The following is a 14,543-nucleotide window of genomic DNA, read 5'->3' on the forward strand; positions in this document are numbered from 1 at the left end:
ATTTACAACCTTCTGGATAAAGAAATTTGTCTGTATCTCACTCTTAAATGGCCAACATTTATTCTGAGACAGTGTCATTCTGAGCTCTAACCATTTTAGAATATTTCTGTATGGATGGCTGGCATCTTGTAAAGGTGAGAAAGTGCCGAATTGAGTGCAGGGACCATTGTATAGTAGCAAATTGGGCAGTGAAATTAGGCACAGCCTGATCCCAGAAAAATTGCAATGTGAAAAATAACCACAGAGCCTGGTTTTAGTCCATCATTGCCAAGTAAATACCATTTGGGGCACTGGGGTAAAATTGGAGGGAGCTCCCCTACACTTCTTAAAGTAGTCATGGGACCTTTCATGTCCACCCAGACAGGATCACAGTCCCATCTAAAAAAAATGGCAGATCCAACAGCACAACACCTACTAAGTCAAGACTATGGGGAATCTCTTGAAAAGTGCATCTTGAAAAAGTGCCTGGGGATAGGGAAGAAACATGGGCAGAGAGAACAATAGGAGTCTATTTAAGGTCCCACTGCAAGAATCAGTGTGAACTGGTTACAACAGACCTGGAAATAAATACATGAAATCCAATTAAGCTTCATTAACAGGAAATGACATTGACCTTTCTTGCCTGGGCCTGGAGCAGGTCACTGAGCCCTGAACTAGTCTCAGGAAACCAGTCAACATTCCCATCCTAAACTCTCCTCCACAAAACAAAATAATTCGTTGGAAGGGTCTCAGGGCCACTGGGGTTGAGTGGGTAACTGAGAAAGGTGTCCTCATCATCACAAGCCAGTGACTCTACAGAAAAGTGAACACACCTACGCATAGGTTCAGGATCAGTCTGGACTGCGACGGGTCTAGAGGTCCAATGTCCTCCTGACTCTTTCCTGTTTCTCTGGTGAGGGAGCAGAGGTGAACTAGACTTGCAAAGCATCTCTCACGCAATCACATGAACAAACATTCTTAGTCAGTCATACACTCACGTGCATTCGTATACGCCACTCAATGTCTAGTTACCTTCTGGTGTATCAACTGCAGCTTCATGTCTTTCTTCCTTGAGCCTGGTTGGGATCTCAGAAGTACAACTGCAGAAAGTAGAATCGTGAAGTTAGGGCAATGTTGAATAATTGTTTCTTCATATTAATCTGGGCACCCTGCCCCAGGTTTCCGAAAGCTGGGGTTATCCTAACAAATCACATGTAGCTGACCAATTCTTCCCATGCAAAGCATCCCAGCAAGTTTATTTCCCTTGAGTGCACCTTAAAGTTCCATTATGGAATCATCTCTGCTTGCAGACTGTCAGAACAGGCTGACAGGAGATCTGAGCAAGGTGAACAAGTGGATTAGATAAGATTCCCATTAGATGATGGTACCTGGAATAGAAGGTTCTGGATAAGAGTTATAGGTTAGAAAGGGAGGGTTCTCCCCTGCTGCGCTTCGAAGTGGTGCTGGCGACAGCTTTCACATCCATTTGAACAGGTCTCACCCAAAAGACAGTGTAGCACTCCCTACCACACTGCTCCGTTCCCACCAGTGAAACAATAATGTCCTTATAAAGTTCATGTATTTGACTGGAGAAATGGATCGGACAAATGTACTTAATATTTAACAAATCTATTGAAAGATACAGCTTGATTCAGTTTAATATCGCAAAGTCAGCAGCTTCCGCCTTAGCTGGCAATGCGAGAGGAGATTCTGTGTTAATGTAAAAAGCACTCAGAGGTCTGCATGTTTAATTCATACATGAGATGGGAGCACGAGATAGCAAGGCCATCACTTGTCCTGGAATTGAATAACTTGCTCAGCTATTTTTGAGGACTGTTGAGGGTCAACCAAAGTGGTGAGTCTGGAGACACATGCAGGCCAGACCAGATGAGGAGAGATTTCCTTCCCCAAATGGCAGTAGCAGGTGGGTTTTTACAAAAGTGGTCAAACTAGGCTATCTTCTAATTCCAGATTTCCAAGAAAAATTGAATTCAAATGTTATGGATTTGAACTTCTCTAAAACATTAGGCTGGGGTTTTGAATTACTAGCGTGCAGATAGTACCACCATGTGCCAACTCCCAACTACATGTATCCTTACATCAACCCCTTATACTACATGTACACCCATTTCACTCAGTGCCGACATGTTCTATATTTTCACACCCACCCAAAACCTCACTGTGGGCATTCTGTAGTGTCTCGCAGGTAAGAGACCTCAGTAAAGATCCTTCTAATCGGGTAGCCCTCTCCCGAACCAATGGGGAGCTGAAGTAGAGAATATTGTACAGAGCTGGGCTATCTAATGTTCTTACAGGACTGCATGTAATTTTAACAGCTTGAATAATTCCATATCTCTAAAACACACACAGCATGAACAGCTGTAACCTATTCTCTATTCTTTGAAGTTCTTGGCACAGAAACAGTTATAAATTCAGAGATATTTAACATGATGACAGCATGTGCTGTTCAATATGTGTCCTTAAGTATCTATTCCATGAAGAGTCCCCTGCTGGTACTTGTGTGTATGGCTGCATCAAGTGAACAAAATACAAGGGGAAGTCTTTCAATTTCTACCTCCACGCAAATCCCACGGTTTTGATTTTTGGTGCCTCTGCGCATTGATGGCAAGGGAAGGGGGTTAGGGTCAAATGGAAACAGCTTCCAGTAATGTTCCAGAGGGTCTAGTGTTAGGTCCTTCTGTTTGTTGCATATATTAACGACTTGGATTTAAAGGTGAGAGGCAGAGTTGTGTTTTTGATGGAGAGGATAGCTGTTGACTCGAGATTGGCATCAAATGTTTGAGTGAGCAGGCAGAAAAATAGCAAATGGAATTCAATCTAGAGAAATGCAAGGTCATGCATTTAGGGAGGGCAAACAAAAGAGAGTACACAATAAAAGAGTGGATATTGAAGGGGTCAGAGGGAGAGGAAAAGAATAAGTACTTATCCACAGGTCCCTGAAGATGACAGGATGCGTAGATAAAGTGCTAAAGGAGGTATACCTAGTTCCTTCCTTCATTTGCCGAGGTATTGAATACAAAAGCAAGGATGTAATGCTAGAACCAAATAAAGGACTAGCTAGATCAAAGTTGGAGTTTCATGTAGTACAGTTCTGGCTTCAAAATTACACGAAGAACATAATTATTCCAGAGAAGGTGCAGAAAAGATTTACAAAATTGTTGCTAGGGCTTGAAAATTGCAGGCATGAGGAAAGATTAAATAAGCTAGAATGATTTTCCCTACAAGAAGCGGCTGACTTAATTAAGGCCTGGGTAGAACGGACTAGTTTCCTCAGCTGAGAGGTCATTTACCAGGGGACATTGATTGAACGTAGCTGGTAGAAGGATTAGAGGAGACATGAGGAAAAAATGTTGCATTAGAGGGTAGTAGGTGCCTGGAATTCACTGCCCTGTTGGTGTTTGTGGCAGAAACCCCCCCCAACACATTTAAAAGAAACAATATTGTGCACCTGATGTGCTGCAACATGCAAAGCTATGGGCCAGGTGCTTGGGATTAAAGTGGGCAGCTAGTTTTTCTCTTGGGTGGTGCAGGCACAATGGGCTGAATGGCCTCTTTCTCTGCTATACCTTTTCTTTTGTTCTGTGGGAGGATAAGGATAGCAGCATGACAGAGAACATGTCATGGTCTGCTAACTTGGCTTGTCAGTTAATTTGGCATCCACAGGTCTAGGTTGGTTGCAGCCTGTGAAGGGAACAATGGGGTGGTCAGTCCCACTATGTTATTCACTTACATGGCCTCATGAGTAGCGAAAGAGAAAAATGATGTAATTTAAGAGAGATGGAGGAGTAGTGGTTACTTCACCGGACTAATATTTCAAAGATCCAAGCTAATGTTCTGGGCACGTGGGCTCAAGTCCAACAGTAACAGCTTAATCTCATCTATAATGGTGACTATGAAAACTACCACTGATTGCTGTTTAAAAAAAAATCTTTACTATGAAAAAGAGAGACAGCCATTCAGCCCCACAACCTGCTTCACCATTTAATTAGATTATGGCTGATCTTCTACGCCAAAACAATTTTACTGCACTCTCCCCATACCCTTGATATTTTTAATATCTAGAACTCTATCAATCTCTGTTGTGAACATATTCACAATGGAGCTTCCACAGGCCTCAGGGACAGAGAATTTCAAAGATACATCATCCTCTGAGTGAAGACATTCCTCCTCAATTCAGGCCTACCCATTATTTTGAGGCTGCAATCCCTAGCTCAAAACCCACACCCTGACCCAGGGGCAACATCCTTTCTGCATCTGCCCTATCAATCCTGTAAGGATTTTGCATGCCTCAATGAGGATCACCTTTCATGTTTCTACTGACATTGAGAGAATGAAATCTGCTGTCCTTATTTGGTGTGGTCTACATGACTCCAGACCCACAGTAAAGTGATTGACTCCTAACTACCTTATGAAACGGTTTAGCAAACTACTTAGGTCAAGGGACATCAGGGATGGACAACAAATGCTAACCTTGCCAGCAAGGTCTACATACCCTGAAGGAATAAAAAAAAAATCAAGTTTCCTTTCTTTTTGCATAATTTGGTTTTTATTAATTGTACCTATCCAAAATGATTTATTCTATTAGATTGACAACAGCAAGCCATCACCTTTTGGTTGTCAACCTTTCTGGTTGTCTCTAGTGTTCCTCAGTCACCTCCTGTTACCATTGTTACTGTGCCTATGATGAGAGGCAGCTATTTGCCTGTGACTTTATTCTGAACAGAAACTGCACGGAAGCAGAGATCAGCAGCAAAAAGTTCACATCACGCCTTAAGTCTAGGCGTGGAAGATTGAGAAATTCGAATTTGCAGTTTAAAGGCATAACAAGAACCTCCTTATAAAATCTGGTCTTGTGCAAGGCACTGAAGATGTTGCTCAACAGTTTAAACTGACTCATGAGCACGTTCCTGTGACCTAAACAATATCATCCCATCCTCAAACCAGTAGTTTCAACGCAAAACAAGTTTATAAGTTTGCTAAAAAAGACCAAAGAACCGCAGATGCTGGAAATCCAAAACAAAAACTGAAATTACTGGGAAAACTCAGGTCTAGCAGCATCTGTGAGAAAAATCAAAGTTAACGTTTCGTGTTCAGAGATGCTTCTTCAGAACAATTCAGTGTATTGTTCTGGAATGTTTAAGAGAAATGATTTAAGGCATACAAGGTGTACGTTTCCCTCTTGTGAATATCTGTCAAAGAAGGCTGTCGGTAACTAGGCCAGAGGATTTAAATGACCTGAACAGCTCCACCTTTGCCATGGTGCAGAGAATCTTAGGCTACCTGACAAGCCTCAGAGACATTTAATTGCCAAAAAGCACCTTTGATTCGTGAGAAAGGCTCCTCAAGATGTCTGACCAGGTCATTTAAAGGGTGAAAGTGTTGCATCTGAACACCACAGTATGATCGTTGCTTCATAAGTCTAAATCCAAAGAGAGGAACTTGAGTCACCAGTGCAAACATCTGCAAAATATATCAGCAATATAACAGAAATTTCACCAACCCTCCTCCTCCAAACCACCAAGTGTTTTGGGTTTCCGTCACAAGGTTCACAAAACCGCTGAAGTATCTGTAAAGAGGGAACCACTCCCCAAAGAAAGATCACTGTGGAAAAATGCAACACAGCCTTTCTTAGACTTAAATGGAGCAAGTATCTCTGTGGTATATGGTCCTAATGAAAATGTGAAGAGGAGAAAATTGTTGGGCCACAGGGAAAGGCTGGGGGGTTACTACTGGTTAAGTTGCTCTTACGGGGAACTAGTACAGAGAATGTAGGTTGAATGGCTTCTTTGTGCTGTAACTGTTCTAACACTCTATGAGGGGTCTGAATAATGGAGGCTACAATACAATAGCCCACTGCACAACAGTCCCATCTGAGTCTAGCTTCCATTGCAGACTCATACAGTCAAAGAAATGTACCTCACAGAAACAGACCCTTCGGTCCAACTCGTCCGTGCCGACTAGATATCCTAAATGAATCCGTCCCATTGACCAGCATTTGGCCCGTATCACTCCAAACCCTTTCTATTCATGTACCTAATCAGATGCCTTTTAAATACTGTAATTGTACCAGCCTCCACCATCTCCCCTAGCAGCTCGTTTCATTCACCACCACCTGTGTGAAAAAGTTGCCTCTTAGGGCCCTTTTAAATCTTTCCCCTCACCTTAAATCTGTGCCGTCTAGTTTCAGACTCCCCTACCCTGGGAAAAAGGACCTTGGCCATTCATCCGATACCTGTCCCTCATGATTTTATAAACCTCTGGGAAGCGATTGCACTAGAGTCCACAAATAGCAAATTCAACAAATGTTGCCTAGGTTGGCGCATTTCAGCTATGAAGGGAGACCACAGAGGCTAGATTTATTTTCCTTGGAGCAGAGGAGGCTGATGCAGGACCTAACAGAAGTACACAAATTATGAAGGGCATAGATGGGGTCAATAGAAATATATTTTTCCCCTTCATACAAGAATCACAGATTTAAGGTAAGGGGCAGGAGCTTTAGAGAGCCTCTATCTAAAATGCACCCAATCCTCTGGTCTGTTTTGAGGTACATCAATGAATGCAGCCACTGCATCAACTCCAGTTAGCGCATTTCTGGAGTTTTCCATCACATGCCCTCCCACCTGGAGATACCCCATCTCCACACACTTACCAATGGCCCTCCCTCAGGGATCACCATCTTTCCAATCTCGTTATGACAGAATTGATTTGTTCTACCTGTCTCCAACACTTAAATAATAATCAAAATTTTAATAAATTGAAAAGAAAACATCTTCTCCATGAATTTTTCCAATAACAGATTGATTTTCAATTCCAGGTGACGACCTTTGAGCTAAATCTCATCAAATCTCGGACACTGACCAGACTAGCCAGATGTGGCTACGAGAACAGGTCAAAAGCTAGAAATCCTGCAGCAAGTTATTCACCTCCTAACTCCCCAAAGCGGTCTACTGTTTACAAGGCACAAGTTAGATGTGTGACAGAATACTCACCACTTGCCTGGAGTGCAGCTCCAACAGCACTCAAGACGATCAATACCATCCAACACAAAATAAGTCAGTTGATTGGTACCTCAGGTACCACCTCCAATATTCACTCCCTTCACTAGTGCTGCACAGTGCATACCCTCTACATGATTCATTATAGCAATTCACTGAGGCTCCTCCATTAGCCTCTTCTAAGCCTGCGACCTCTACTATCTAGAAAGACAAAGGCAGCAGATATACAGGACACCATCACCTGCAAAATTCTCTCCAAGTCACACACTATCTTGACTTGTAAATATTCCTTCAGTGTTACATATATCAAGACAGAGCTTAAGAGAGGTAGAGTTAAAACTTACTCTGCCATTCAATAAAATCATAGCTGATCTGTCTGTAGTCACATCTCCATTTTCCCATCAGCTCCCCATGCTTCTGGAACTCTTTCCCAAGCCCTCCAAAACAGCTCACATTCTCGAGGGATAATTAAGGACACGTGTTCCCTTGTAGTTGAACATGTGTTCATCTTACTTAACGCTGTACACAATAATCACACAGTATCAATGTTTTAATCATGTGCACATGATGCCCTCGGGTCAGGCCCTCATCCCATGAATGAATAAAGAAAAAAAAAAAAAAAAAAAGTTACTTACCACTTGTCACCCCAAGCCCAGTTAATGTCCAGGTCATGTTGTATTTGAACATGGACTGCTTCAGTATCTGAGGCTGAATGTTGTGCAATCATCAGAGCCAACCTTATGATGGAGGGAAGGTTATTGATAAAGCAGCTGAGGACGGTTGGGCCTAAAACACTAATCTGAGGAACTCCTGTAAAGATGTCCTGGAGCTGAGAAGACTTACCTCTAACAACCACAACCATCTTCCTATGTTTGGTTCCCTTATTTAATGAAAGACATCATTTCACTAGTGACAGTGCAGGGAAAGTTCACTAGGACGATCCTGGTATTGGACGGATTGTCTAATGAGCAAAGGCTATATAGGTGGTGAGTCTATTCACTGGACTTAAGAATGAGAGGTGATCTCATTGAAACATATAGAATCCTTAAGGGACTTGACAGGGTAATTGCTGAGATGCTTCTCCCCATGGGAGTGATTAGGACCAGAGGGCATAAAGGAGTGCCAATTTAAGACTGAGATGAGAAGAATTTCTTCTCTCAGAAGGTTGTGTGTCTCGAACTCTGCCACAGAGAGCTGTAGGGCCAGAGTTCTTGCTAATGTTTAAGGTGAAGATTCTTGATCAGTAGGGAAAAAAAAAAATCGAGGGTTACAGGAAAAGAGCAGGAAAGTAGATATGAGGAACATCAGATCAGCCATCATCCTATTGAATGGAGGGGCAAGCTCAAGGGGCTGAATGGCCTACACCTATTCCTATTTCATATGGTCTTATGTACAGATTTCCTTCCTTAAATGGCATTAGTGAAGCACCGCCCCCCCAAACACCCATCCACCCAAGTAGCCATGGTGTCAATTTGAACTCATATTCCCACGGCATTAAACCAGACCTCTGCTTTACTAAGTCAGTGACATTGCCACTATGCCACCATCTCTCCTATCGACTGTGGAGCTGGCCACGAAGTGTGTAAAATTGTGTTACCGGACTGGGAGCATACTGGTAAGTCAGTGAGACTAGAAGTGAAATGGGAATGGGACTTTGTCAGAGTTAGGAGACAGGCACAACCATCTTGGATGAGCCCCAGTCCACAAGAGGATGGAAGACATGAGGCCAGCTGGGAGAGCTTCAGAATAGTCAAAGTCTGGAAGTTAACAAAAAGCTGTTCAAAATAGAGTACTAGATAAGTAGAAATTTAGTCAAATTGAAAATAGGAAAGACAAGGTCCCTGTTTGAAACTCTATCCCAGTTTGGTCTAATAATTATGTTTGTAAAGCATGATGGGATGGTTTATCTATGTTCACAGCACTGCATAACTGTGGGTTGTTGTCATTGTTGAATCCACAGGCTTGTCTTTATGGAACCTCAACTGCCACCTACAGCTTTACTGTCCACAAAACCTGGTTCCCAGCTGTATGAGAACTGAAGGCAATAAGAACATCATTGATCTCAGTGGCTTATAACTGCAAAAAGTTTTAACTCTGCTGACTGTATGCTGAAGCTTGCAATACCAGGCTACAGAAGGCATCTGCTTGTCTTAAAGGGCTGAATGGCCTGATCTCACCACTAAATCAGATCTTTACAGGAATTCTTCAAGCACCCAGAATCACAGAGTAATGACACAGAACAGGTGTCATGCCTATATTGGCTCTTTGAAAGGTATTACTAATTAGTCCTGCTCATTGCCTGCTCCCAGCACATTTTTTCTACAACCACGTTTATTTTTATTCCCAAGCATTTATCCAGTTCCCCTTTAAAGGGAGGAATCTAGAATTGGGGGTCACCATTTAACGCCCGTTTGTGGACTTTTTTAAAATCGCCAAACCTTTCGAAACGCTTTTCTCTGAAAGGTGGTAGAAGTACGGTTTTTAAATATTTTTAAGGCAGAGGTTGACATATTCGGGATAAGGAAGGGGGTGACAGATTAGGAAGGAATATGCAGTAATCAGATCAGCCAGGATCGGACTGAATAACAGAGCTGGCTCGAGGGCCGAGTGACCTGCTCCTAATTCGGATGTTTACACGAAAATTACTCCCGAATTTGCCATCACCTTCCCTTCCAGCAGCGCTCTCCAGGCCACAATAATCTGCGTACAAGCTGAAACCCAGAATAACCGAGGATTGAGACGAACTGGGAGAGGCCAACAATCCCGGGAATTGACAGCTGACACGATCCCTGGAAGCGGGTTCTGTAAACAAAAAACCCAGCAGTACCCAGGCCCAGAGAGACTGAGTAAAGACAACCCTTACCTCAGAGATGTTGGCAGTCAACCGGTAGCTGTCAGCTGACACCATTGCTGTGGCCCGTCACAGACAGACGGCAGCCTGAAGCCCCGCCCCACGCCGCTCGCGAGATTCGCGCTCAGTCTCACGAGCGCGCAGCTCTCAACGGACAACAGCACATGACACTACAGCGTCCAGACACCAACTTCATATAACCCCAACCTCTCCCATTCTTTACCCCCTCATCTGCCTAGACACCGTCCAATACCCGCTTTTTACTCTCTCATCTTTCAATCCCAAACCTACATCTTGTACTCAACCTTCATTAGCCTGCTCTACCCATTCCTTAACCTGTCATCACTCATCTCCCCTACTCTACCCAATCCTCGCTCCCTTATTTTCCCATCCCAAACCTTCACCCCTCCTCCTCAATGCCCCTCACCTGCCCATCCCCCACCCTACCACCCTCTCACCCCTTCATCTTCCCATTCCCAACCTTCAGCTCCTCCTTATCCCCTCACCTACTGGTTCCCTACTCCTCAACTGCCCATCCCCTACTCTACCCACTCCACCCACTCCTTACTCCCTCATTTGCCCAACTATCTGCCAGCTGCACCACTACCTCATCTGTTCATTCCCCCACACTACCCTGTTCTCACACCCTCATCTGCCCATCCCAAAGCTTCACTCCCACTTCACTCCTCAGCTGTCCACCCCCCCACTCTACCCATTTCTTACCCACTCATCTGCACATCCCCCAACCTAGCCCCCTTCCACCTCTGACCCTACCCCACCCCACCCCCTTTAACCCCTCGCCCTACCGTGTCTGTGTTTAGACAATGAAGGCTGTCATTTTAACTGGGACAACGTAACTATAGTTGCCCAAGCCAAACATAGACATGCAAGGGAATTCCTAGAGGCATGGTTCTCAACCCGTAATGCAATCAACAAACATAGAATTGGACCCCATATACAAACCCATATAGCCCAAAACCAGAAATGACACTACTCACCACCACAGACCAGACAGTATAAATTCCAAGTGGAGCAGAACAACATCGCTTCATCGGAGGCCTCACTGATGATGTTACCTAGCATGGTGACGAGACATCTGAATGAAAACAAGCCAGCTTGGCGAGCAAGTCACAACCTCATTTTTCTCATTATGAATTATTTGTACATTAAATACATTGCAAATTATCAATACCATATCAACATACTCCTCACCTCCATGGCACCCCCCTCCAAGTCCCAGACTTTATAAATTCAGTCAATCCAGAGGCTTGACTATCCGTCCTAATGAAGTATGTGTTAGACTGAGATAATTCTATCATTTGAGGATAGCTGATTTAGTTGCTGATCTTGTGTGGGAGTTGATCATGGCTGAACTGGGTCTTGGTTGTTATTTGTTAGGTTCGTCCATTGCCATAATAATGGATTGCAATTCTTTCACAGGACAAGGTGACAGCGATTCCAGTGCACCTTCTGGTGTGTTCAATAAAGTATGAACATTGCTGATTTTGTTCATTTGGTAAGGCTGTACCATGTCTAGATCTACACTGCTCCAGGCTTGGCAAGATTTTGGCCTGTTGTAGTTAGTTACTTGATGAAACATCTTTCTGAGAAAAAAAAATTAAATTCTAGGGCTTCTCAGTGGAGTTAATTACTTTGGAAGGATAGGGGACCAAGGTTTCCATTTTTTTCCCATTAACAGTACCAATAGTGAAAAACCATACTGGAGTTGCATGGCGTAGAGTTCAATAGAGCTGAGAAAATCCTGTGTTCTTTCTTAAAGGGGCTTTTGAATATTTGGACTCCACATTCAGCTTCACGATTGGACTGAGGTTATCTTGATGAATGAATGACATGATGGAACGCTGAAAAGGTTGCAAAGTCCTAAATCGTCGTTCATTATCAGATCTAACACCTCTGGCGAGTATTCCACGTGCAGGGTCAAGAATGTTGTTTTTCACTTCAGAGTATCAAGAGAAATAGTTGACTGCTATCAGGAAACGGTGGCTGTCAAACACATTCCGGTCAGCCCCTACGCAATCGATAGTCTGGTGAGAAAAGTAGTCAGAATCAGTGGTTCTCTTCTTTCATGTCTGACAATCAGTTTTGTGATATTTAAGCTGTTTAGTGATTCCAATCACCATACTCAATCTTAACCTTACTCTACATTTGGTGATGCCCAGGTTCCACTTGATATACAGTATCTTGTTAAGGATGTTGGTTAAGAATGATGAAGAAGGTATAATAAGCCCATTGTCCATGTTGTCATCAACAATAATGAAACATTGTGTCTGAAATAGGTTTTCATAGTTAATACTCTATTTAATACACTTTTCTGGCCAGCCTTCCACATGCAGCAAAACATTCAGGATCCCTTTTCTGTTCCTCTTTGATGAGGTTAAGCTTTCCTTTGCATTGCTGTCCACAAAATTGATGTTTCTTGATGTATTAATTGAGTTCGTCAAGAAACTGTTTATCTACTGTTGTCAGGTTGTTAATTGAAGTTATCTGCTGATCCCTGCAAATTTTCTTGCACACATGCAAATCTCACAAAATTGTATTTGTGGAGCAATTATTCCAGTTGTTTTTTTATTTTTCATTTTGTACAACTTGGAGGTGGTTCAAAGGAGATTTACTGGATTGATACCTGGAATGGCAGTCAGTCTTAAAGGTTTGACAAGCTAGGCTTGTTTAGAATTGTAAAATCCCTACATTGCAGATAGAGGTCATTCAGCCCATTGAGTCTACATTGACCTTCTGAAGAGCATCCCACCAGACCAAGTCCACATTTACCATGACTAATCCACCTAGCCTGCACATCCCTGGATACTAAAGAACAATTTAGCATGGCCAATTCACCTAACCTGCACATCTTTGGATTATGGGAGAAAACTAGAGCACCTGGTGGAAACCCACACAGACACCAGAAAACATATGAACTCCACAAAGACAGTCACCCAAGGCCAGAATTGAACCTGGGTCCACTGGTACTATGAGTTAGTTGAACTAACCACTGTGCCATGAAGAACAAGGGGTAATTTGATTGAAATGTATAAGATTCTTTATGGTCTTGACAAGGTGTAGCTGGAAAGGGTGTTTCCTTTGTGGGTGAGTTCAGGAGTAGGGGACACTGTTTTAAAATTAGGAGTCTCCCTTTTAGGGAGAGTATTTTTTTTTCTTTCAGAGAGTTGTAAAATTTTGGAGCTTTCTGTCTTAGATGGTAGTCTCATTGAATATTTTTCAGGTGGGGGAAGATAGATTCTTGTTAAGCAGAGGAATCAAAGGTTATCATGGACAAATGGGAATGTGGAATTAAGAACACAACAGATCAGCCATGATTTTATTGAATAGTGACGCTAGCTCGACAAGCTGAATGATCTACTTCTGCTCCTAATTCATATATTTCCATGTTTGTATCTAACAGTGAGATCAGTGGTTTATCATTGGTCCATATAAGAACCATGAGACTCACTGGGCAATCTGAAAATCTTTCACAGGCCCATGGAACCTTTTGGAAGGTCGAATTTGAATGCAGAATACAAGGTTAATGGCAGGATTCTCAGCAGTGTGGAGGAACAGAGGGATCTTGGGGTCCACGTCCATAGAGCCCTCAAAGTTGCAACCCAAGTTGATAGGGTTGTAAAGGAGATGTATAGTGTATTGGCTTTCATTGGCAGGGGAATTGCGTTTAAGAGCCGTGAGGTTATGCTGCAGCTCTATAAAACTCTGGTTAGACAACACTTGGAATATTGTGTTCAATTCTGGTCACCTCATTACAGGAACGATGTGGAAACTTTAGAGAGGGTGCAGAGGAAATTTACCAGGATGCTGCCTGGACTGAAGGGCAGGTCTTATATGGAAAGGTTGAGGAGCTAGGGCATTTTTCATCAGAGTGAAGAAGGATGAGAAGTGACTTGATAGAGGTTTCCGAGATGATGAGAGGTATAGATGGAGTGGATAGTCAAAGACTTTTTCCCAGGGCGGAAATGACTATTACGAGGGGGCATAATTTTAAGGTTATTGGAGGAAGGTATAGGGGAGATGTCAGAGGCAGGTTCTTCACACAGAGAGTGCTGGGCGTGTGGAATGCTCTGCCAGCAGTGGTAGTGGAGTCAGATACTTTAGAGACAGTTAAGTGACTCTTGGATAGGCACATGGAGGATAGTAAAATGTAGGGTATGCAGGGTAGATTGATCTTAGTAGGATAATAGGTCTGCACAACATTGTAGGCCGTAGGGCCTGTACTGTGCTGTACTGTTCTATGCTCTATGTTCTATGTTCTATGAACCCAAGAGTGCTTCCCTTTCTATTGCAGCATATCACATTTCGGTATGAAAAATACTCGGGGTGTGTAATGCACAGATTTTCTGTATCTTTCAAACTGTTCTTGTAAGAGGACTGCTCCAATGCTTGTCACTGAGGCATTCATGGCAATAATTGTTCGGAATGGTGGAATATAAAGGGCTAAGACATCTCCCAGAGTCAGGATGTCTTTGATCTTCTGAAAGGCCTCCTTTACACTTCTTGAGTAAATGCCTCAAAGAATCTTGAATCCTACAGTGTGGAAACAGACCATTCAGCTTATCAAGCCCACATTTGCCCTCTGAAGAGCATCTCACACAGACCCACACCACTACCCTATCCCTGTTACACTGCATTTCCCATTGCTAATGCACCTAGTCTGCACATCCCTAGACACT

General features: G+C 43.1%; 1 protein-coding gene across 7 annotated transcripts in view; it reads right to left on the reverse strand.

Annotated features, from left to right (window-relative positions):
* The window catches only part of pld3 (phospholipase D family, member 3), a 32,056-nt gene extending 22,058 nt beyond the window's left edge, over positions 1 to 9,998 (reverse strand). For 3 of the 7 annotated variants that reach the window (XM_048618300.1, XM_048618304.1, XM_020516813.2), the window contains exons 1-2: positions 5,319 to 5,430; positions 1,012 to 1,079 (exon numbers count right to left, since the gene is read on the reverse strand). In XM_048618300.1, coding sequence (XP_048474257.1) covers positions 1,012 to 1,079; positions 5,319 to 5,415 — 165 coding nt within the window. In that variant the 5' untranslated portion in view covers positions 5,416 to 5,430. The other 4 variants (XM_048618302.1, XM_020516812.2, XM_048618303.1 and 1 more) reach the window with 2 other exon arrangements.
* Positions 9,999 to 14,543: the final 4,545 nt, after the last annotated feature.

The sequence above is a fragment of the Rhincodon typus genome, chromosome 39 (genome assembly GCF_021869965.1).
Source record: "Rhincodon typus isolate 14 chromosome 39, sRhiTyp1.1, whole genome shotgun sequence".
NCBI classification, from domain to species: domain Eukaryota; kingdom Metazoa; phylum Chordata; class Chondrichthyes; order Orectolobiformes; family Rhincodontidae; genus Rhincodon; species Rhincodon typus.